We start from the raw sequence: 25,794 nt of genomic DNA on the forward strand, positions 1-25,794 counted from the left end.
AACACAAAAGTCAAATGTCCTTAAAGCCCTGCGTGACTAATCCGGCGTACTCAAAATCTGGATTTAAAATGCAAGTTGGCACTTACCGATCAGTAACTGAAGTTAAACAGAGCATTAGCGTGTTAAAAAACACCATCAGCTCTTTCTGCAGATGCTGCCTCACAGCTGCTTGTGTATCATCCAAGTCCTTTTTGGCCGTTTGCTCTTTCTGGACGATTAGATCTAGTAGTGGACTTGGACTCTAAAAAGTAACATTAAAATTAACTGTGTGCCTTGGTGATACACTCGCCCAAGTATTACGTAATGGTGGAAAGTTGTGATTGACATCAGTGGTCTTTATACAAGCAAATAAAATTAATGGCACAGAACGGTGAATAACAAGGTGACATTTGCAACCTGTTCCCGCAAATTACCAAATCCGTGATGTAACCATAAAAGAGAAACACATATGCTTATATTTTTCACATTTTTATAACAATGTAATAACATCGATAACGTTAAGCAAATTACTCTGCATAAAGGAAAATATCAATCCGGCAGCCAAATCTGTAAAATGCCTGCAGAGCTGTAAGTGCCGCAATAAATTCATCATCGGCTAGAAGGCAATACATCATTAATTAGATCTATCACCTTCTATACCTTCATTACATACTGAAGGGAGAGAGCACGGTTACAAAGAGGAGGCTTGACTTTTTTTATTTGATATGGTGGGGGTTTTTTTTACTACACTGCTGACGTGTTCTCGTGGACCAGTACTAAACTTGAGAATCCAGAAATGTAAAACTCTAGATATCCCCCAAATGTTGTTAGAGACTCTATCAGGGGTTTTGCTTTAAATTGAACTGTAGTAAAATACAATATTCAAAAAAAACAAGAAAGAAGGAGTAAATGTCTTAAAAAATACAAACATAAAACCATACTTGTCAATACATCATCTAGATGCCATCTTGTTCAGATGCTTTGGTTGTTGCCGCTGGTCTTTGTTTGTAGATTGCCAGCACTTATGTGCTCTATAGGCACAGGACTGGTCGGTGCGGACTATTAGTAAGTACAGCATGTGATCAATGGCATCCTGTAGACACATACTGGTGGGTGACCACTAGAGCATCCACATTGACATCAGGACATCTACTGTTTGGACAATACTATTACATGTTGCTCAGAATCTTCGAAGAGGGTACCCACTTACATACTTGTAATGGGTTTTTTTTGTGCAATCTGCCATGTCATCTAAGTTAAATAATAACAGTTTCACACTGTCTAGGTTTCACAATAGGGTGACGCTTCCTGTTCTGTAGAGATCACTTCTTAGCAAATACCTCATTATCATCACAGACAGGACAATAATGAAAGGTAATACCCATGCTGTGATACACAACAGACAATAGGTGATGTCACCGCTCCCCACCTTGCCATGTCCTTGGACTTAAATTGAAGCCTATCCCCATTCAAGTGAAAGGGTCTAAGCTTGCAATACTGGTCAAAGCCCTTGAACAGAGATGGCACCAATTCAGGAGAGAAAAAATAAAAAACATATACTGTATTTTTATTCCTAAACAGCCCCTTTAAATAGAAATAACCCATTTGTTACTGAAAGAGAATGAGCACTGCAGCCGGCTGTATTCCAATAAGCAACATGCAGCTTTCTTTCCCCAACAGGCTTGCCAAGCGTACAGTGCTTAGGGTTAGCACTGCAGGGGGACTGTTCCTGCAGACGTCTCATGCAGTATACTTCTATCTTACTGCAACGTCCGCAAGGTGAGGTGAAAGCAGTATTAAATTAAATGCCACTCAAGTCACTTCACAAGAGATATATTGTAAATGCTTCCTTAAGTGGTCATAAAATGCATTGCTAACCTGACTTTAACCTTTAGAAACAGGAGCAGACAATGAGTCAGTAATATTTAGATGAGAGACACAGCGAATGTAAGCAGCTACGACAAAAGTCCAATTTCCCAGTCCTGCATTAGTCCATAAACACAAGGAAGAATAAGAGCAGTAAGAATACTCAGGATGAATGGCTCAGTGAGCCGGCAAGCAAATAATAATGTTTTCTGATTATCATACAATGTCACTCCTGCTGCAGTATTTGCTGTTTTATTGAGACCTGGAGCATTGTGTGAGACAGATTCAGTGCTCCCATCAGAATTCCATTGGCAGGTGAACAAAATAAATGTATACTCTTTACAGCTAAATTATCTTTATTGGCCATGGATGTTAATGCTGTATCATCTGTCAGAAGTGGCAATTGCAATACTCTAAGGTACTGTTCTTACTTGTTTAAGTAGCATCTCTAGTATCCATTGGAGATCCTGCGAGTCTGAGCTTCTACTCTGTTCTCTCAGGATCTTGTTTAGGAAACTTATCACATCTGCCAGTAGCTTTTCATCTTCAGCACATGCTGGTTGAACCAGCAAAAACCTACAGAGGAAAAAAGAACAAACATTAACCTTTCTTCTGCTTGGGGCAAAGGAAACTTTGACGGCAAAATAAAACCTGCATTTATGTACATAATGAAAAACAATGTTTGGGTTTGTTTATGTAGATTAATAGAGATATTGAAGACAGATAAACAAATATTTTTTTGCAATAGTGATATAAATACTTATTCCCTATATATATATATATATATATATATATATATATATATATATATATATATATATATACAGTGATAAATAGACTATCAAAAATAAAATCCAGAAAATCACATTGTATACATTTTATAAATGTATTTGCATTTTGTAGAGACACATAAGTATTTGATCCCTCTGGCAAACAAGACTTAATACTTGGTGGCAAAACACTGTTGGTGTGCACAGCAGTCAGATGTTTTTTGTAGCTTATGATGAGGATTGTGCCCATGTCAGGAGGAATTTTGGTCCAATCCTCTTAGCAGATCATCTCTAAATCATTAAGATTTTGAGGCTGTGGCTTTTCAACTCAGAGCTTTAGTTCCCTGCATAAGTTTTCTATGGGATTAAGGTTTGGAGACTGGTAGGCCACTCCATGACCTTAATGTGCTTCTTTCTGAGCCACTCCTTTGTTGCACGGACTGTTTTGGGTCATTACCCTGCTGGAAGACCCAACCACGACCCATTTTTAATGTCCTGGCAGAGGGAAGGAGGTTATCACTCAGGATTTTACGGTACATGGCTCCATCCATTCCCATTGATTTGGTGAAGTAGTCTTGTGCCCTTAGCAGTGAAACACCCCCAAAACATAATGTTTCCACCTCCATGCTTGACAGTGGGTACGGTGTTCTTTGGAAAAAGAGAAATGCTGCCTAGGACCCAAACACGGCGAGTTGAATTAATGCCAAATAGCTCAATTTTTGTCTCATGTGACCACAGCACTTTCTCCCAATCACTCTCAGAATCATCCAGATTGGTCATATGAGACAAAAATTGAGCTCTTTGGCATTAACTCAACTTGCCGTGTTTAGAGGCAGAGAAATGCTGCCTATGACCCAAAGAACACTGTCTCCACTGTCAAGCATGGAGGTGGAAACATTAAGTTTTGGGGGCGTTTCTCTACAAAGGGCACAGGACTACTTCACCAGTTCAATGGGAGAATGGATGGAGCCATGTACCGTAAACTCCTGAGTGACAACCTCCTTCCCTCCGCCTGGACATTCAAAATGGGTTGTGACTGGGTCTTCCAGCAGGACAATGACTCAAAACAGCCAGCGCAACAAAGGAGTGGCTCAAAAAGAAGCACATTAAGGTCATGCAGTGGCCTAACCAGTCTCCAGACCTTAATCCGATAAAAAACTTATGCAGGGAACTAATGCTCTGAGTTGCAAAGTGACAGACTCAAAATCTTAATGATTCAGAGATGATCTGCAAATAGGATTGGACCAAAATTCCTCCTGACGTGTGCGCAGCCCTCACCATCAGCTACAAAAAATGTCTGACTGCTGTGCGTGCCAACAGGAGTTTTGCCACCAAGTATTAAGTTTTGTTTGCCAGAGGTATACAATACTTATTTCTCAATGCAAAATGCAATTAAATTTATAAATCTTATACAATGTGATTTTCTGGATTTTATTTTTGATATTCTACCCCTCACTGTTAAAATTAACCTCTCCTTAACATTATAGACTGTTCATGTCTTTGTCAGTGGGCAAACTTACAGAATCCGCAAGGGATCAAATACTTATTTCCTTCACTATATAAATACATGATAGATCAGGACTCAGATCTAAAAGATGTAAACACTGAATATCTAAAAGAAGACAAAAAAGTCAGCATGAAACATTTATTGTGATCACCTCGCATAACATATGCTATGGCACATACATTAGGATAAAATAACCTACATACATAAAATAAAAACAAAAATATTCAGCTTAAAAAAGAAGAACAAAATAATGTGATATAAAGTGCATTATGTAAAATATATAACCAGCAGGTATTAGGTGCCCCAATGACTAATAACCTGAAGAATTAATTGATCATGTTGTTCAATGTGAAACAATACTACAAAAATACAAAGATAAATGACTTTCTATATTTGTAATACAAATAAAATAAATAAAGGTAAGGTAAGGGTATAAGAAAAAACACAGTCCACAGCTCACCATAAATCTTGAAGAGAATCAGCTAGACCAAGAGTGCACGAAAAAATACACCCCCGGCTGGGGTGGAACAATGCAAGAACCCAGTAGAAAAATATTCCTTCAGCACAAGAGGTCTATAGTAAAACTTGACTTTTATTGGAAAAATATAAAAAATAGGTACCAGACATAGGGAAAAAAAAGATGTAGAAAAACTTACATGGTCAATTCCAAGTATGCATGTATGGTTGAAGACAGACAAGCCTACGCGTTTCGGGACATCCGTCCCTTACTCATGGCAATGTAAGTTTTTCTACATCTTTTTTTTTCCTATGTCTGGTACCTATTTTTTATATTTTTCCAATAAAAGTCAAGTTTTACTATAGACCTCTTGTGCTGAAGGAATATTTTTCTACAAGGTAAGGGTATGTTCACATTTGCACTTGTTGAGCGCTCAGGAATTTCGTTTCACATTCCATTTTAAAAATGCAGAAAGAAAAATCTTGCAAGGAGGACTTTTCTCTCTGCATTTTTCCACAAACCCGATGGACCACATTATAGTCTATGGGGTCCGTAAGTAACCACTTTTTAAGCGGCTTAGGTTTCCTTGCCTCAAACGGACCAGAGAAACGGAAAGCCGAACGCTGGTGTGAACCTAGCGTCATTTACATGTAACCTTAAAAAAGTGCTGAAAAAAAGTGCTACTTCTACATTTACAGCAGCTAAAATATGAAGATGCAAAAAATGACACAAAATTACAAAATTGTCTAGTTATTAAGATCCTTTTAAACTTTAAGGGGTTAAGGGAATGGCCAAAAAAGTATTTTTGGCACACATTTAAATTACTGGGCAGCCTTGTAATGCATGGTGATGCGGATTCTGCCTCAACAGTAGCTCGTACTTTTCATCACTCTCTGGCTCATAGACACTGACAGGACAGGACAGTGCAAATGGATGTCACAGAAGAGGGATTTTCCTCAAGTTCACGAATATCTCTGTCTTTCTATTAGTGCCACTTCGGCTTTGGCAGAACCAACATGACCATGTTACAAGTTACATATTACATTACAAGTTTACACATTCTACACTCTCCTGTACAATCTATTCTGAATGTGGCAGCCAGACTTCTGCCTCCGGATTGTGATTGTCACTACATTGGCTGCCTGTTCACTACAGAATACAATATAAACTTGTCACCTTCATCCACAAACCTCTCCATGGCACTGCACCTCCCAACATGTCATACCTCATGTCTATCTCCTGTGCTCTCCGTTCACTCAATGACCTAAGACTAACATCCTCTTTTAACATCCTCCCACTTGCATATCCAAGACATCTCCTGAGTCCCGGACTTCAGATTAACTCACAACTACAGATTCAAGCACATCCTAAAGACACGTCCTCAGACAGGCCTATCACATTACCTAGTCTAAATACTTCTGCAGTTACGCTCCCTGGAACTAACCCTCCTCTGTTCATTACCTCCTACCCCCTTTACATTATCCCAAAGGACAAGACACCTTTATCTGAATGTAACTCTGAATACCCAGTGTAAGAAGGTGACAGGCAGAGTGCTGGAGTCCAGATATATCAGCCCCAGTTGTCTGACATATGTGTGGTCCAGGGCAGATCTGGAGTAGGCCTCAGCACAGGTGTAGATCCTTGGCTCATTACTGACCCCTAAAAGGCTGCAGAGCCTGCACTTCATGGCAGTTCCATGAGGTGAAAGGAGGTGTATGGTTCTTGCCTGTAACCGAGTCCAGTGAGACTATAATAATAATAATAATACATTTTATTTATATAGCGCCAACATATTCCGCAGCGCTGTACAATTTATAGGGTTCAGATACAGACATACATAACAAAGAACGTCATTTCACACAATGGGACTGAGGGCCCTGCTCAAAAGAGCTTACAATCTATGAGGTAGAGGGGTGACACAAGAGGTAGCAGGGGCGGCATTGCTTATACAGTGTTCAGACAATTTTGTGCATTAGGAATTGTGATAGGCTTGTCTGAAAAGATGTGTCTTTAGTTTGCGTTTGAAACTGTAGAAGTTGGGAGTTAATCTTATTGTCCGGGGTAGAGCATTCCAGAGAAGTGGTGCTGCTCGGGAGAAGTCTTGTATACGAGCGTGGGAGGTTCTGATAATAGAGGATGTAAGTATTAGGTCATTGAGTGAGCGGAGAGCACGGGTTGGGCGGTAGACAGAGATGAGGGAAGAAATGTAGGGAGGTGCGGCATTATGGAGAGCCTTGTGGATGAGAGTAATAACTTTATATTTTATTCTATAATGAATAGGCAGCCTATAACTATAAATGGTCATAATTCCTTACCACATGAATATACGGTCAAACAAGTGGCATGTCTTTGCTCACCGAAAGTTTCCCAACACATTGACACCAAACATGATAACTCAATACCCTTTGAATAACGAGAACTGGGCCTGGGCTCTTCCCAGGCCCGTAGGCTTAAAGTTTTTGGGTTAAAAACGTGCGTCTCACTACTACGCACCGGAAGATCTAATTGTCATAATGGTAGCATCTTCCCTTGGAGAGATTATTATCAAAAACCTATAACTCTTTGAAGTTACCAGGTGGAGTCAGGTTGTCTGTGGAGAGATGTTAGTAGGGCTCTCAGGGCACTGAGCCAGGATGGCCCCCTGCTGAGAGATACTACATTAGCACAGATATGTTAATGACATGCCTAGGGTGAGACAATGGCTTTTGATCTTGGCAACTGGCCACAGATAATTAGTTTTGGCCATTCCTCATAATTCCATACATGGATAATCATATATATAGCTGAGAATCATGATTGTGATCTGATTCATCACACTGATCCAATACATAGATAGTTATAGATATAGCTGAGAATCATGAATGGGGTCCGATTCATCACACCTCCCCCTTTTAGAGCGTGCCGTAAGGAAGAGGGTCCGAAGATCACCTTCCTCACGCACCTCCATGTTCTCACACTATCTGGGCAGGTTCTGGTACCAGAACCGCTCCTGGTACCTTCCTCCCCACTAGCCTGAGTAGAGACTCTTCTGAGGCTCCCGTTCGGAACTCTGCACCCCTGGCTACCCCAGCCTGCCTTGGGCCTTCCAGAGTCCTGGCATCTCGCAGCTCCACACTCTAGACCCCAGGCACTTTTCCAAGGCACCATTGTGGAGACCCCAACCTGGCAGTCTCCCAGGGCCCCTCCCACACTAGCCGCTAGCTGGGAGCGCTGACCCCTGCACAACTGGTTACCTCTGGCCTGTTCTGGGCCCTCTCCAGAGTGCTGACTTCCTGCAGATCCATACTCATAACCCTCGGACCTGGAGGCAGATATTCCATTCGGGCAATCTCTCAGAGCCTCTCCCCATACTAGTCTCAGTATCTGAACCGCTCCAGGTTCACGGATACCACACTCTATTCAGTCTGAGCGGAGCGGAGACCCTTCCCACACTCATGTCCTGAGCTGGGCCCACCTGTCTACCTCCCCCGCACTGGGTTCCAGCCCTGAGGGTTCGCAACCGGCCGATCAACCCTGGAGGCGGTGGCTCATAGACCCCCATACCGGCAGTCTCTAAGGGTCTCCCCCACATGGCTCACTTGACTGGGAGAGTTCTAGGGGGCTAGTTACCTCCCCCTTTACTTCCTTATACGGGGACACCTCTGGTTCTGGCACAGGCTTAGTCACCACCTGCCCTCCTTCCCAGACGAACTGTCCCCCGGGCTTACGCCCATTACATAATGTTCCCTTGTGGGTGATGGTGGTACCTTGGGCAAATGACAGCTATCAACATTCCCCAAACCATCCCCCCACAATACGTTGACAGGTAATGCAATCAAAACATCAAGGATGACATTGGCATTGATGACATTCCAGTAGCATTTGTTGCGTCACAGCAGGCTACAGTGAAGTTGGCTTGAGACAACACCAGAGAGGGGAGGGCTCAGCCCCCGCAGGGGTGGACGGGTCCGCAGACACAACAGCCCTCACCTCTGTCACAGGTGTAAGCACAGCCTCATTAGCATTTCCACTGCACTCTGCTGGTGACATCAGAAGGGGTGGCGCATAGCTAACCTACCCGCTCTGTGCAACAAACTACAGCTTTGCAATAGCATCATCAACATTAACATACATTGCATGACAAGTCACGGTACTCAGTTGTGCACACATCAGAAGGGGTGGCGCATAGCTAACCTACCCGCTCTGTGCAACAAACTACAGCTTTACAATAGCATCATCAACATTAACATACGTTGCATGACAAGTCACGGTACTCAGTTGTGCACACATCAGAAGGGGTGGCGCATAGCTAACCTACCCGCTCTGTGCAACAAACTACATCATTACATTAGCATCCGCAACACTAACATACATTGCATCACAATAAGTTGGGGTTACTTCCATCCCATAAGGGACTCCAGGGGCCCTAAGTCGGTCCCCAACAGTTTATCAGCAAGCAGGTGAGACCGCAGCCCCACCTCCCACAGTCCTTTTCCTGCACCCCGGTCCAGAGGAACCCCAAATCCGTATGAACCCGGGTCACAGGTAATCTTGGATGGCATCCAGCCACCCTGTCACAGGCAAAGTCTTTCCAGAGATAATGTCCTCAGAGTCCATGACTTCTGACCCAGCCAGTGGACAACTGGCCCCTGAGTCTTTTAGTCCCCGCTTGACTTTTACCCCTCCCCCTCACATGGTAACATCTCACCCGCCTTGCAGAAAATAGATGATGGTGAGATCCAGCTTTGCCTCTCCTTCCAGCTTGGGGTCTTTGCAGTTTGGCTCCTCCCCCGGGCTCTGGCCTCCAGGTGGCTCCTGTTTTGTTCGTGTGGCTGGAAGTATTATCCTTTCTGTTTAGTTAGCGCTCAGACGAGCAGGTATTTATTTTGTTTTTGCCTGAAGTTAAGGCTGTATTTTGTTTTATTTATTTTTGCGCTTGAAGCCAAGGTTTATTTATTTTCCTGTTTTTTGTTTTTTTTTTCTAAATAAACCAGTTTGCTGCACATTTTGTGTCCCTGTCTTCACTGTTTGAGTCTACCAAGCTAACTTCCCCACACCAGGTACTATGGGTTTGCACATAAAGGGCTAGTTCACACGTGAACTGCCCGCGCGGGTTTTGACACAGAGAGAGACGCGGCGAGCCGCGTCTGTCTCTTGTCAAAACCCGCCCACCGCGACCATCGCTGTCGCGGCTTAACCCTCTGCTGTCAGCTCAAATGAATGAGCCGACATAGGAGGGAGCTGCTGGGGGCGGAAGCCGCGCGGCTGAGCCTGCGCGGCTTCCGCCTGAAGAAAGGACGTCCTTTCTTTTCTCCGCTAGCAGCAGCTCGCCGCTAGCGGAGAACAGAAGCCCGGCGGTCTCCATAGACCACCATTATAAGGGGAGGTTTTGGACGCGAAATCCGCTGTCAAAAACCTCCCCTTATACTCACGTGTGAACTAGCCCAAAAAGACACTGGCTGGTGAAAACTCATATGGTTTTATTTATTTGTATAATTAAAGTAACCTCTCATAAAATGGCTTGTCCACTGTATAAGCAAAGCTACCTCTTGTGTCACTCCTCTTACTCCTCACTTCTATTGTGTGAATTGATAAATTACTCTGTAATGTCTCATTTTGTCTGTACATAAGCACAATGATATGTAAAGTGCTGTGAAATACGCTGGCACAATATAAATAAAATGTATTATTAGTTCTAATAATAATCTGGGCCATGGAGTACTATTTAGGCTTTGCAGGAGAAACACGTTGGTCATCCTCTGTAATAAGGACTGGATACTGGATGGAAGATAGGAGTTGACATTAGGGATAGGGATGTCCAGTTAAGCAGAAAAACTGGAAATAAACTATTAACCACAAAATTTGCTCCAGTAGCTATTTTTTCACATATACATATATATGGTACTATGTTATTGCTTATGGAACTATGGAACTGCTCACCTCTGCTCAATGTGCCTCTTCTGGCATTGTTAAAAGGCACCTTATTCTATAGTTCGGCATCAGATTATTAGACATTAAAGGGGCTCTATCAGCAAAAGTATGCTGATAGAGCCCCACATATGCGTGAATAGCCTTTAAAAAGGCTATTCAGGCACCGCTAAAGTTATATTAAACTACCCCCCAGTTTTAAAATAAAACCCTAAAACAGAATATGATCAACTTACCCATCGTGCACGCTAGGCGGACATTCAGGGTGCGCCGTCTTCTTCAGCCACACCTCCTCTTCCAGCAATGTCCTCAGGTCCCATCTAACTAGCTAACTGACATTGTTAAAAAATGGCGCGGGTGCATGCGCAGTAGCATGCTGCTTCTACTATGGCTACAGCGCATGCGCCCACGCCATTTTTTTTTTTATATCAACGTCAGTTCGCGAGTTAGATGGGACCCGAGGACATTGCTGGAAGAGGAGGCATGGCTTAAGAAGAAGGCGGACCCTGAATGCCCGCCCACCGTGCACGATGGGTAAGTTGATCATATTCTGTTTTAGGGTTTTATTTTAAAACTGGGGGGTAGTTTAATATAACTTTAGCTGTGCCTAAATAGCCTTTGTGGGGCTCTATACGCATGATTTTGCTGATAGAGCCCCCTTTAAGGATTACAAACACTCACACACACACAATATTTATATATGTGTGTGTGTGTGTATATATATATATATATATATATATATATATATATATATATATATATATATATATATATTATATATAGAGAGAGATTATTTATATAGTAAGATACAGAGATAGATCTGCGGATGGATGAACAATGATGAACACACTACATAAAGATATATTACATTATAAACACACAAGCAGTAGTTACACACACACACACACACACACACACACACACACACACACATATATAGGGATTTTTACCTGTAGTAACTGTAGTGAGAAGACTTATTGCAGAAATTAGATGTACCCAAGTGAATACTTTACTCAAAAAAAAGAAATATTTATGATTCTCAGATGCTAAATAAATATGTGGAAAGTAAAAAGCTGCTTGCACGAGCCACTTTAATCATCACGCGTGTGTGTGCATATTTTATGCAGAGCTAGCAGATATTAGAAATTGCGCAGCGAGTCTCACCTGCTTAATGCAGTATGCCAAGGCAAACACTTCAAGGAAGACATGTTATAGTCAGTGAGGCAGTTTAGAACCAGTCTGTCATTTAGGAGATAAAAATTCATCCTAGCAACAGCAGAACGAACTTCCCCATGAGACCCAGCCTGAATGATATAACTCAGGCAATCTTGCAGTCCACTGGTTGAGTGTGTCATCCTCAATGTCAGGACTTCTTCTGGGGATAACTTTAATGTATCTGAAAAACTTGGGAGAGGAGGAAAAAAGTCACAGTTTGAAATGTTATACACACAGGTACGGCAATAAAATACCTGGCTGACATGAGTAGCTGCTTGTCATAGTAATGTCTAATAGTCAGCTAAACGCTGGGACATCAGCAAGCTAAACAAGCACAAGCTGTTTTTATTGGGAAGAACTAGCCATCGTTCACTTTACCACATCATCCGCTGCAGTGGAAGACAATATATGGGATAGAGGGGCTACTTATTTTTCCCTCTTCTGAAAAGATGTTTTTTTTTTTTTCTTAAATAAAATTAAGGCTAACCTCAGAACTGCATTGGAGGTTCAGGTAGGAGCCACATTGCAGATTTTGACAAAAATTACAAATGAAGAAAATGACGAGAATTGTATCGAAAAAATTACAGAGCCCACTATAGTTAATTGGATCCATCAGAATCTATGTGCTTCCATGTCTGGAAGATTCAGTTTTCTGTTCCTATAATTGAACAAAAAACGGAAATCCCCAATGGCAATGTAAACAAAACCTAAGACAAATTAAAGGGCATACGTATTTGACCAAGGACTACAGGGAAGGTGTTAAAAAAAAATTCTCACCTGTTCCCTGTGCTCCAGTGTTTCCCACTGTCCGGTCCAGCTGCTCCCATGGTATTTTTTCAGTGGAAGTCCTCGCCTCACATGACCAACAAGGCCAATCGGCGGACTCAGTGGCGTAAGGAAAGGACATGGGACTTTACAGGTTATGTATGTGAGTGATGTTCCGATTCCTTTCCTTTGGCCCTAACGGTCACGTGAGACGAGAACTTCCACTGGAAGGAGCACTGGTGTGCTGCCTGAGTGCACAGCAGCAGGGGACACCAGTGCACTGGGGACAGTTAAGTACGTTTTTTTGTTTTTTTACCTTGCACATTTCTCGGCCTTCTTGATCAGATCTGTATTATCACGTTATCATGTAATTCTATGGCTGAGTGAGGGGAAGCAGCAGATTGTTTCTGGTTTCTATAAAGACTTTTTTACTCATTGTAATTACGTATAATTAAAAAATATCCTCCCTTACCTTAATTAACCCCTGCAGTATGCCAAGCAGCCAGAAAATGTGCTAACCAGTTTTACCAACCATTTATAAATTCTTACTCTGCATAACGGGGGTGGGGCATTTTGCAATTTCTACCAAGGGCAGCAACTTTTACTGAACCCTCCCTTCAAAATCTCTACATATGTCCCACCCTAAGTAAGCACCCATTCATCCCACCCTGTGTCTAAAAAGAAGTTTAAGCTGAAATCTATAGGGACAACACCACTAAAATTATAACTTCCCCCTGTTAACAATGTCGGCTGTTGTACAACGGCAGCTAGAAAAAGAATGTTTAAGTGCTGTATTAAGTGAGTCACATGGTAAACGTGCACTCATGTATTTCATAAATTTCAGCTAACTGTTGTTAATAGCTCTGAAAATATCAATAACCAATAAATCATGGATTACTCAACCAAAGTATCTTCTCTATGCTCGCTTAAAGTTATTTGGGGCTTCCACTATGCAGTCATTGCAATCCAGTAAATTTCTCCACATAGTTTCTTACTTTTTATCAGCTGGTTCTTTCTCTAGAGTTTTCAAAAAGTTATCCATTCCTTGGTTCCATGACAGATTCCATGCTATGCGGAGCATATCCGATACTGGCTTCATGGTTATCCAATCTGAGCACAAAGGAGAAGCCATTGTGTAGGGACTTACTGCATGATGAGTACTCACAGAGACAGGGAGGTGAAATCTAGGAATAAAAAAAAAGAAAAAAAAACAAAACAGTAATTACAGAAGTTCTTAAAGCTGTGAAAAAAATGCAAAAATACCCCAAAATAATTGGGTCACACTTTCAAGTATTGCTAACCATTAGGTTTCTGCAGACAACCTTGAATATATAATTCTTCCCAGTAGATTTCATAATGCTCCTGCTTCTAAAGGAAAGCACTTAGATATGATAACATTATGAAACTGGCTTTAATATACTTACTTAAACTGATTTTATTCTAAAAAAAAATAGCGATTACCTATCCTAAAGATTAGATCAGTGGGTCTAACACCCGAGACCCCCCATAGGTCAGCTCTCAATCAATATATAGAATGCAGCAGGAGTCACACAACTCTATTCTTTGTGCAGTAGCTAGACCGGGTTACTACAGATCAGCTCCCATTTACTTTAATGGCACCTAAGAGCCATAATGGCCGCAGCTCCACTCTGGGGGATGAAGTGGTTTAGGCCACAAATACAGGTGAGGGTAGTGTGGCACATCATGGTTTTCATGCCATAACGTTGCCACTCTGCCAGTTAACTTTAAGGGAGCTTGCAGTCTTGTAGCCCCACAGCAGTGAAAGGAGCAACTGCACTTGCACTTCATTCACATGGAAGAGGCATGGGAACACTTCCATCCCAGTTTTTCTGAACATTGTGGACCCGGAAGTCAGCCCCCCAGCTATGTGACACTTATTCCCTATCCTGTGTATAGAAGATATGCATCTTTAAACCTCACATGAGACCACCGCAAAATGGCCGACGGAACAGCCGACTGCGCATGTTCTGTCAGCAATTTTACGTTGGGATTGAGGAGGAGGAGACGCGTCAGGAACAGAAGACAGAGGTGGGGTTGGAATGGATAACAACGCTGTGCTCTGAGCACAAGGGGAACACTCCCTGTGCTTTCTGAGTACAATTAGCATAAAGAAGAAAAATTCACAAATGTGGCGCAGACCTGCAAAATAAAGGTAAGAGATGAGTAGCCTTTCTAAAGGTTATTCCTGCGTGCTTTTAGTTTTAACAGTTTTTAATGCTAGAATCCGTTTAAGAGTTAAATGGGTAGAAATGTCGCTTTCTACTACTAAATATTTTCCCCATGTAACTTGAGTAACAAGAAGTTTTGCCTAGGCATCAATACCAGTGTTTGGTCACCTAGCAGACTTCAATGAAGGGTAAGTTATAGAAGATAGGAATTTGCAAATGTCACCTTGATTCATTGATGACTAAAAATAAGTATGTTAGCTTCAAGAAATCCTGAATCTAGATTCCCGGGATCTAGAACAACAAAAGAAAATAGCAAATAATGCTGCAAAACAACAATAGATTTCTTGGTTACTTACCGTCGAACTATGGCTACAGGCAAGCTGAAGGGAGATGGAGAGGTAGCTATATCCTCTGACCTATGAATACAATACAAGGGGAAAATCATTTGTGCATTATGCCATGCAACTTTAGGTACTTTTTTTGTCAAAAGTATTGTAGCTATGTTACTTTTATTAGCTAACCAGGAAAATTACATTTGCAAGGTTTTTTTGAAGCCTAGAGGCTACTTCTTTAGGCTGTTTTACAATATTTTTGCCTTTTTTTGACACAAAAGTATCCAACGCTAACATGGTATTGGTATTTAGTCATGGCTAGTGCATAATAGATAATCCCTCCAGATCTTATCTCAGCCAATTTATCTCACCTGCATATCTGGAATGTGCTGTACAAACACAGAATGCAGAGCTAAGCTGTCAAAAGAGATTTGGTTTTACCTGAAGAGACTTCTTTTTGCCACTACAGATGTTTAGAACATGTTGTTCCTTTCTTTGCTTGATAATCTTAGGCTAAGTTCACATCATTTCTGTTTGTAAGGGCTTCTTCACATCTGCGCCCAGTCTCCGTTCTGCAGGTTTCCATTTCCTGCACAAAACAGAGGCAGGATACGGAAACCTGAAGGACTCTTTCTCACCCATTCATTTGAATGGGTTTGAAAGCTGTCCGGCCGTGAGTGGCAGTGAGTGTTTTATGCTTTCCGCCGCGAAGTCGTTTTTTTTAAATCCGGACACAGAGTCGGACATGCAGTACTCTGTGTCCGGTTTTAAAAAATTGGTTTCGCGGCGGAGAGCATAAAACGCTCACCACCGGACCCAGTCTGTTGTTTCCGTCTTCTTGCATGCAGAAGACGGAAACCACAGAACGGAGACCCGAACGCAGGTGTGAACCTAGTGTAAGTCTGTTGCTCTCCATCATAGGAAGAAAGAAACGGACTTAGGACTGGAAAGACAGATGCTGATGAAGACCCCTCCTGTATTCACTCCAGTGTAAAAAACACATAATGGAAGCTTTCCTCCATTGTGTATATTTACTCTGCAATCGGAAGGAAAAGCCCTACAAGCACTTTGGTTTTTCCTTTGTGGCATCTTAACAACCATATCTTGTTAATTTTTTGCACCATTGTAGGAACAATATAGGGGCAACTTTATCAAACTGTCTTTAAGAAAAAGTGTCTTAGCCTACAGGAACCAATCACAACAAAGCTTTTATTTGTAACCTTTTGAAAAATGAAAAAGACTATGGGATTAGTTTAAAAGGTATTAAAATAGTGTTTCATTAAAGGGGTTTTGTCATTACACTTGTTTAGATACTAAGTGTCAGATTGATGGAGCCACCAGGGATTAGAAGAGGGCCACAAAGACCACCTGCATCTTCAGTGTGAATGAAGTGTCAGATCAATGGGACCCCCAGTGATTAGAAGAGGGCCACAAAGACCACCTGCATCTTCAGTGTGAATGAAGTGTTAGAGTGCATGTACAACCAGTGTACAATTCACTTCTATGAGACTTCTGGAGATTATGGTCCCCGAAGCTCCACAGAAGTGAATGGAGCGCTGGTCTAGCCCCCCCCAGGTCTGTCACTTTTTCCCTATCCTGTGGATAAATGTCTGTAATAACAAAGCCGTTTTTATACAGATATGTTGAATTAAATTAGCTAGCCGTCTATCAGTGTGTAGCAGGAACGGACATTCACATACTGCTGTTCTAAAAGCAATCCTGTCCTCCTGCCCATATATATATATAGCTCAGCCAGAACTTAAAGTGACTATAGAACTAGGCATGTAGGAGAAGGATTATAGCTACTACGGCGATCTATGCCGATGGCTAATGAGCAAACTGGGGAGATGTGTTAAACGTGGCTGATACTACAGTGATCTTGGCCATACACACAAAGGGAAAATAAGTGATTGCTATTATCAGAGCGATCCTTGTATTATGGAGAGGCCACAGATCTGTTGTGAGAATAGAACATAACTATCCCTCTTTATGTTAGTTTAGAAGAGCTATATTCTAGTGTCATGGGAGAGACTAATAGGAGCAAATACAATACATACTCCTCTCTCACCGTGCATAAGTAATAAACCTCCTCATTGGATTTATTAATTATTAATAAAATAAATAATTACTCAACTAGTAAATCTCTCTCTGCACATGCACAATTTGTTTACTTCTAAGGAACCACTACAGATATTTTCTGCAGTGGAGAAAAGCATAAGACACTGTATATACATAGGCATTGTATACATATGATTGACACTTCACATTATATCATCTAAGAACCATACAGGAAGCAATAGTGAGATAGTGAAGTAATGTTTATGATATCCACCAACCCAGCATCCCTGCAAACATCATCTAGGATTCTGTAATAGAACAATGTCAAATGATATGGAGCAATACTGGATGGAAAGGTTGCTTGTGGTTTCAACATACTAGGCAGGAGCTAGCACTTATCAGTACCTCCATACTCTACAAGGGGAGATACTGAGATGTATGAAAGATATATGAAGTCACCAAAGTGATATCAATCAATTGGATAATAGTCCCAACACAGTCATAATATATTTCTTTTGAGTAACTAAAAAGTTTGGTTATTATTTGGGTCCATTGAAATATATTGCACAGATAACTCACTAAGACCAATGCGATATGGCTACTAAGTTCACGTTTCTTTTTAATAAAGTGGACACACCCAGGTTATTTTGTGGTAATAAGAGTGCACCCTGTTATATCAGTAATAGGATGTACTTCGAGTAAAACCAATTATTCCTTCCAAGAAGACAAGGAAGTGTAAAAAGCTACCATATAAATGATGGTATTAGAAGCATCCTACTTTGTCTTCATAAATATTTGGAAGGCAACTTGATTCTAACCACATTTGGTACATATATTTGATGGTTTTGATTTTTTTTTTTATTGTTATTTTTTAACTGGTATGAATAAATTTGGGTTTTTGAGTGTTTAGACAGGCAGAAATTGCCATTTTTTGTTACACTTCATTAACTCTCAATGGGTTGGAAAAAAAACAGCAACTTTACCATTTTCTTTAACGTTCAAAATTGTTATTTCATAGCCTAAATAACATTTCTGTGACAGGGTACAATTTCAGCTATACCATACTTGTAAAATTTTTATGTTGTACTTTTTTTTTTTTAAATCCTTTATTTTAGTGCTGCCAACTTCTGAGAGCCATAACTGTTTTATTTTTCCGATGAAGGAGCCATGTGAGGGCTTGTTTTTTGTGATATGAGCTGTAGTTTCTTATAATATCATTTTGGGTTAAATGCAAATTTTTGATTCATATTCAGTTATTGGAGACAAAGTGACTGCGCCTGTGCTCTTAATCTGTATATATTTTTTTGTAAAACCCATCCACCTGGTTAAAAGATATAGCCCCTGGAAGGTTATATTACATTAGCTCTTGTCCTCCTTCTAGGATTTAAAAAAAAAAAAAGTTACCATCCACTTGGAGAATAAGCGTTAATAACGTCCATATTGTTTAAATAGGTGGACAGATTTACAAGAAATTACCAAATTGATCAGGGGCATAGCAGCTAGCAATGTTAACCTGAACTTCTGGAACTGGTTAAATTGCTATAGGTGCGATCTTATTACAGAAGTCAAGAAAAAACAATGGATAGTCATTGGAAAAACATTTTTGGTTGGTTTGGTTGTCTTCTGTGATAAGGTATCACGCTGCAGATGATCAGGTTAACACTGCTACATCTTTAAGTCACTAGACTAAACCATTGACTCTGACTCTTCTATATTTCCACACTCCAAATCCAAATCCTTCATAAATGGCTATGGTTGGACTGAAGCTTAAAATTTCCTCTAATTCAAGAAAAAAAAGCTAGCAAATTAATTTGTAAGAAATATGCAACAAGCTATCCTTCTAATTGATTAGAAAATATTAATAATTGTATAATATAACTAAAAAAAGAGTTCATCATTTGATTCTGAAGCTGGAGTCAGTGAGGTTTTATTTTGGCCCTGACTTTAATTCTGCAACTCCCACTCCATATTCTCGCTTGTTAGATGTTATTGTACAATGGAGGCCTCTGAGTTCTCATTTGTATCATCTACAATCTTGTACTGATGCTGGAGAAACAATGGTATCAATGGTACATTTCTTGTAACCGTACAGTGGATTTCTGTAATACAATCTTTCTTTTGTAAAGTTTCTATGTTGGATACGAAAATTAAAAGGCAAGCTTGGATTGTTCCCTATGAGAAACAAAGGCACATTTTCTACTACTACTATGATAGAGGCTCCAAGAAAGTAAAGGTGTAGAGTTATGAAATGTATCTATCTTACCACGTTTCCAACCTTGACATTTCATCGAACAAAAGAAGGCACATCACAGCTGCAGCTTCAGCCAGTAGAACACTGTCATTTTGTAACAATAGGGATGCTGAAAATGAATATATATACCGCATTACAATTTATATTAAAATTTATATTTGTGAAACAGATTATTGGAAAGTTCGATTTTGTGTGTATGAGTATTAGGCTTGTGCACTTCTTCAAATTTTGATTATTTTTTTTTTTCATGCTCCTGGATGATTCTCAATTTTTTTGAACTATAGATCCTTATATACTCGAGTATAAGCCGACCCGAATATAAGCCGAGGCCCCTAATTTTACCACAAAAAACTGGGAAAACTTATTGACTCAAGTATAAGCCGATGGGGGAAATGCAGCAGCTACTGGAAAATTTCAAAAATTAAAATGGTCGGAGTTTTTGGGTGCAGTAGTTGATGGGTGCTGGGGAAGGGGAGGGGGTGTTTTGGTTGTCTGTCTGCCCCTTCCCTGAGCTTGAGGACTGTTTTTTCTTCCCCCACTTGGAATTCAGTCTGGCTGAATATAGGGTAGATACAGTGCTCCTATTAACCCCTTCCCGACGGAACAGGAGCAATGCAGATACCCTATATTCAGTAGACTGGGCACTTTCAAACACAGGAATACCTAATGTGTATATGTTTCACAGTAATTTTCTACTTCTGTATGTATTCTAGGGAAAGGAGTGATTTAGAACTTTATTTTTTTTAAAAATCTTTTTTTTTTTTTTTTTTTTTTTGCTGACTCGAGTATAAGCCAAGGGGGATTTTTCAGCACAAAAACTTTGCTGAAAAATTCGGCTTATACTCGAGTATACACGGTATTCCAAAAACTCAAACAGCTGGCACAGGGAGATGTTGTCAGATATATCTAATGCAGGCTTCCTCATCCTACCACCCAACAAAGAAAGATGCTAAAGCCTGCATGGAATATATCAAACACTAGAGCATAGTTAGCACAGATTTCACAATTCTGGCGAAAATCAGAATAACACTTATATAACCGTGTTAATTTGATTAACTGCACAGGCCGACTCCAAAGCAGTCATCATATTACAGACAGAATGAATGTCTTCTCAGCCTTTATATTTAATGGAGAAGTTGGTAAACGGAAGTTTTATTAGGGCGAAATGACTACAAATTACAGACCAATTCCACAAAATTTCATAATAACTAGTGAATTGTACCTCTAGCTACAGCTAAGATGAATTCTGCATCTTGAGCCAATAACGAGCGCAATACAGGATCAGCGTAAACCATCTTTCGTAGCAAGGACAGGCATGGCAAAATCATGCCCTCAAAATCCTACAGATTATTAAAAGACAAAAATAAATTAAGCGTAATATGACTTAGGAACATAACTGATCAGATACACTGTGTACATGTGCTGGGGTCCTGCACATCGGATGACTAGCGGGCACATTGTGGATCAAATATGTCAGACAAACTACACTGGAGTGTAGGAAAGTGTGAATATAACCATCATACCATTGGAATCAACGTCTTTTACACAATATAGTGGTTACAGCTGGTTGTGGGGATAAGAGATGTTGGCAGATTCTGTTAAAAATATGCCATCATACATGGTAGTTTTTTTTTGTTTTTTTTTTCATAAGTAGACTATTTTGTTATCCATGAATTTAAGGAGACTGGGTGACAATATTTGTTACCAAGTTTGTCCTGAAATATATTTAACTAGGAAATGAGGACACCAAAAACATAATAGGTTGGGGGCTAAATGAACGAGCGTATAGTAACATATTTTGTACTGTTTATCACAGATAGTAATGTTCTGTAATCCTAACCCTAAGGCAAACAAGGATTAATCCAGCCGTACTTTGTCTACGCACTATCAATTCTTTCACAGTAAGCTGCACTTACCTTTCCACTTTGATGCACACATTTTTGTAATATGTTGCGGATCCTTTCCACAATCCCCAACTCCTTAATAACACTGTGCATCATCACGTCTGCAAATAAAAGAGCCAGCTAGAATTAAGTAAGCAGTAGAACTAGATACACCCTTCTTATTTCTCCCAGGTTACTATAAATTACTATCTGCAGCTCAGTGCACATTACTTTCCCATGTACATTACCTGAAATTAGAAATGATGAGAAACCATACCGGTGAAGAACAAGCAGTTAAGAAATGCTGTTCTGGCCATGTGCACAATGTTGGTGGAGGTATACGAGCACTCAAAAGTGACAAGTAAGGTTATTAGGTGCTTCCTAAATGTTCTCATGGGAAGATACCACGGAATAAATGATGTGAGGGAAAACGCAACCCAACATTGCACTCAAAAGTGGTCTTCTCGGGGCTTGTGTTCTCAAAGACGATGACCTGTATACTGAACATCTGTCCCGATAAATCTGGTCTAGATAAGAATATTGTCTTCTCAAAGAGGCGGTTTCACTGTATTTGTATCTTACTGTATACCAGGAAAGTGTGTGCAGGAGTGGAGAGGAGTAGGAGTCACTCCAGAAAACAAACAAAATTGCAGACAATATATTTATTCAACTTGTAAAAGGTGCGAGCAACTGTTCAATCTCTGGAGTCCCTTTCTAGCATTGCTGCACAATTTAGCAATTTCTGGTGTCGCAGTGGTAGAGGCCCACAGTTATCCTAACAATATACCATCAGTGTTTGTTCAGAAACATCCCCTATAGCTGTGTGCTACTTTCTCACTTCAGAAACATCTCCTAATAGAACATGCCGTTTTCTCAATGGTACAAAATGTTTTGTATTACTACAGTAGGTTTCTACCTCAACAAGTCTGTAAATTGAAAAGGAATGAGTTGTAATGCCATACAAAGACACTATACTGTGTACTGTACCTAGTATACATTGAAGAGGCAAACACAAATAATAAGAGTGAAACTTTGTTAAAGAAATAGGTTTCTTCTCCACTTTTCAGGGAAAGTTACTTTCTACATATTGGTCTAGGAAGAGGTGAGGGGAATAGAAAAGACACCCTATAAAACTGCTGCTCCGACATTCTGCTATTCTGAACTCTTAATTCTGCTAGGTTGTAGATAAGAGGTTACTAGTGCACATAATGAGACAATAATAAATTAAATAATATGAATATGGACATGTATATAATCTAAACAAGCAGTTAGACTGAAGAGAAGGACAAGGAGAATAGCATAACAAGTGTTGAAGGATACAGATCTCCTTATTAAGATATATTACAAAGTTTCTTATTTTCACCTGTACTATTCATTTATGGAAAGTTATATATAACTGGAGGTATGCTTTAAACCATGTAAAAGAAGGAAGATTATCTGAAAGCCAGCCCCCTCCGATCTGATATTGAAGACCACCTATTCTCAGAATAGGGTATTAAAAAAGCTATTCAGGAATTGGAGCAACCTGTGTGGAGGACAGGGAAAGTGTTTGTTAAAAAAAAAAAAAAAAAAAAAAAAACATGTCTACTAGTATGTAGTGCTCAGTTGTCACCAGTGTCAATACAGACTCATGTCGGGGCTTCGTAGCCAGAAATCCTGTGACTGATGAGACAGCGGTGGCGAACATAAGAGCGCCAGAGACAATTATATTTTTTTCTATCACTTTATTTTTTAACACCTCCACCAACGCCTCCCCACAGGTTGTTCCAATTTTTCGGACAACCCCTTTAGTATTAAAGTTCTGAAAAAAACATTTAAGAGGGAGGCATAGAGACTTTTATAGATTGGATGCATTTTTCCCATAAAATAAACTTTACACCAGCCTCTAAAATGTCCTTTTACGAAAAAATCCAGTTCTTTAGCCTTTTGTAGAGGCAGTGTGTGGTTTATATACTGTACCCTCACCTCATGTTTAAAAAAATCCATTTAAATTAACTTTCCAAAAGAGATTCTAATACCGGCAAGTCTACGAGAAGAAACGTAATGGATTTTGTGCGACCTGCTGATGTATCCTTTCTGTAGAGGACCAAAGTTAATCTAACTGATTATTCTCAGGTGACACGGGGAATAAAAACAAACATCTTGCTTATCTTACCTTGCGCTATAACTGCCAGCTGTTCAGCTGCTGATTTGCGAAGTGCCATGTCCACAGTTTCTGAAGTAAAGATTTCAGCCACTTTCCTGACAGTGTCTGCCTACAGATTCAATGCACATTGAATACTGATTAAAAAACACCCCGGTACACTGCAATAAACACACACTGCTCAGAGCGATAATGGCTAGATGTATTGGACAACTCATCTAGGTTAAATTACATTAAATAAAAATACACGCACCTCCACACGGACTGTCACACAGAATCTTAATGCTATAGCTTGTCTGTACCTGTGTATATCGTACATACAATCACGCAATGTAACAACAGACGCCAATCTCATATGTTGTGATTAAGGCGAATATTAACCTTGAAAAAGGATGTTCCTTTGTCATCCAGCTTTAAGTCCACTGGCCGCTCGGTGATATAAAGACTGACAGCCTTAGATATTAAATTTCCTTGTAGCTCGGGGCGCTTGCTGTTCGACTCCTTCTCACTCATTAAATGAACTGATAACCACTTAATGCCCAATGAACGTAGCCTAGAAAAATAAGACAATAAAAAGCAGATGAAAAACTGTAAAGTGACCTATAAAAGCGGAGTAGGTCATACCAGGTGTTTGCGGATGCTTCTCTTATCAGCTATCAATACACAACTTTATGACGGCTATAACGTTTTCCTGCAGTACTCAGCACTTCAGCTAAATGTTTAGAAGTTATCATACTTTCCAGAAGCTTCTTCACCAACCAAAATGATCATTTTAAGTAAAGCAAAAATTAATCCTCATATTTTTTTTTTATAGAAGGTGACATGGTCGTACTAATAATTGTGGTCCCTGAGCAAAAGTCAAACTACCCACCAAGAGCACTTTGAATGGGGCCATAGTACATACAGAGAACAAGCAGTAGTAAGGCTTTGTTCAGGTTGCAGATATTGTATCATGTATCAGTACACACCTCCAACAGAATGCTCCGATATATATATATCGTATTTTTCGGACTATAAGACGCACTGGACCATAAGACGCAGGTTTTAGAGGAGGAAAATAGGGAAAAAAAAAATTTTAAGCAAAAAAAATTGGTGAAATATTTAATAACCTAATAATATAATATTTCACCAATGTAAATAGAACCGGGGGCTTTCGGACACAGGGATACCAAATGTGTATGTGTTTCAACAGTAATGTTTTTGTTTTATGTATTCTAGGGATATGGGGGTGATTTGAACATGAGAAGACAGGAGAATGCTAGTGTGAACCTAGCATTAGGGTCCATTCCCCCCATGATTTTGCCACACATTATATTCAATGGGACTCAGAGATAGAAAAAAACATAAGTGTCCTGCTGAATCTTGCTGCGGATTCCACGGCTAATTCATCCGCAAAACTTAAAGCTTACACGGAGGAGGCTCATTCATCTCAAAGGAGTGGCATGGGTTGTGAAATGTTTTCTTCTCTACAATTCAGACTAAGTTACTTTCTACAGATTAGTCCATGACTAGGGGAAGGGTAGAATGAGGCTGCTAGAAAAAACACTTAAATAATCGCTGCTGCTCTCTGCTACTCTGAGCTCTTAACTACTTCCCGCTGCAGCCATCTTTTAATTTTTACTCCACGTCTCCCAAATGCCATTGTTTTTTCATTTTTCCATTTACCGAGCTGTATAAGGGATTCATTTTTACAGATTTTACAAATTGGACTTCGTAATGATACCATTTGACATTCTATATGATGTACTGGAAAACTTTGCAAACTGTTTTCTGACACTCAAACTGATGTACTCTTTATTTATACCACTTTGGGGAATGCCTAATGTTTTAATTGCTTTTGATTAAAATTTTTATGGGAGGTGAAATAGTGAAAAAAAAAAACCCAAAAAACGGCAGTTTGGCTCTTTTGACCCGCTACCGCATTCTCTGTATGGAAAAACAATTTTTGACGTTCATAGACCGGGTGTTTTCAGACACGGGGCTATTTAATATACGTTTTTACTTCATTTATGCACTTTTATACATGTTCTAGGGTGAATTGAATTTTTAACTGTTTCTATCTATTTTTGTTATTTTATAGGGCGTCTTACACCAATATAATGCACTGAAATGCTAATACATTGCAATACATAGTAACATTGCTAAGGATCTTTTACAGGCTGTCTAGGCCTTATAGAATGACAAGCCTGAGAGGCTTCAATAGGCTCCTGGCAGTCATAACAATGGGTCGCCACACCACTGGGAAAATAGCGCCTCAGCCATGTTTTACCAAAGGCTTTGAGGGGAGGGGGTGTTAATGCTCACTATCGGTGACACCAGGCACTCAGCTCTTGAGTATCCACCATATTTAAATACTCAACATCTGCTGTAATAGTACAGTGGATGTTGGGAAAGGGTTAAATGGATTCTGCCAGTAGGAAAATCAGTGTCACATTAACGACAGTACCTTGTAGAACTGCTTCTATACTTTCC

At 40.1% G+C, this 25,794-nt stretch overlaps 1 protein-coding gene across 1 annotated transcript in view; it reads right to left on the bottom strand.

Annotated features, from left to right (window-relative positions):
- RTTN (rotatin) overlaps positions 1–25,794 on the bottom strand; it is a 163,796-nt gene that overhangs the window by 76,433 nt on the left and 61,569 nt on the right. Inside the window, exons 19-28 of the mRNA XM_075270736.1 lie at positions 23,704–23,875; positions 23,335–23,434; positions 21,213–21,301; positions 20,519–20,636; positions 19,309–19,405; positions 15,012–15,071; positions 13,462–13,650; positions 11,651–11,890; positions 2,277–2,421; positions 87–241 (exon numbers count right to left, since the gene is read on the bottom strand). Coding sequence (XP_075126837.1) covers positions 87–241; positions 2,277–2,421; positions 11,651–11,890; positions 13,462–13,650; positions 15,012–15,071; positions 19,309–19,405; positions 20,519–20,636; positions 21,213–21,301; positions 23,335–23,434; positions 23,704–23,875 — 1,365 coding nt within the window. The remainder of the gene's footprint in view (positions 1–86; positions 242–2,276; positions 2,422–11,650; positions 11,891–13,461; positions 13,651–15,011; positions 15,072–19,308; positions 19,406–20,518; positions 20,637–21,212; positions 21,302–23,334; positions 23,435–23,703; positions 23,876–25,794) is intronic.

This window comes from Leptodactylus fuscus, chromosome 4 (assembly GCF_031893055.1).
Source record: "Leptodactylus fuscus isolate aLepFus1 chromosome 4, aLepFus1.hap2, whole genome shotgun sequence".
Lineage (NCBI taxonomy): Eukaryota > Metazoa > Chordata > Amphibia > Anura > Leptodactylidae > Leptodactylus > Leptodactylus fuscus.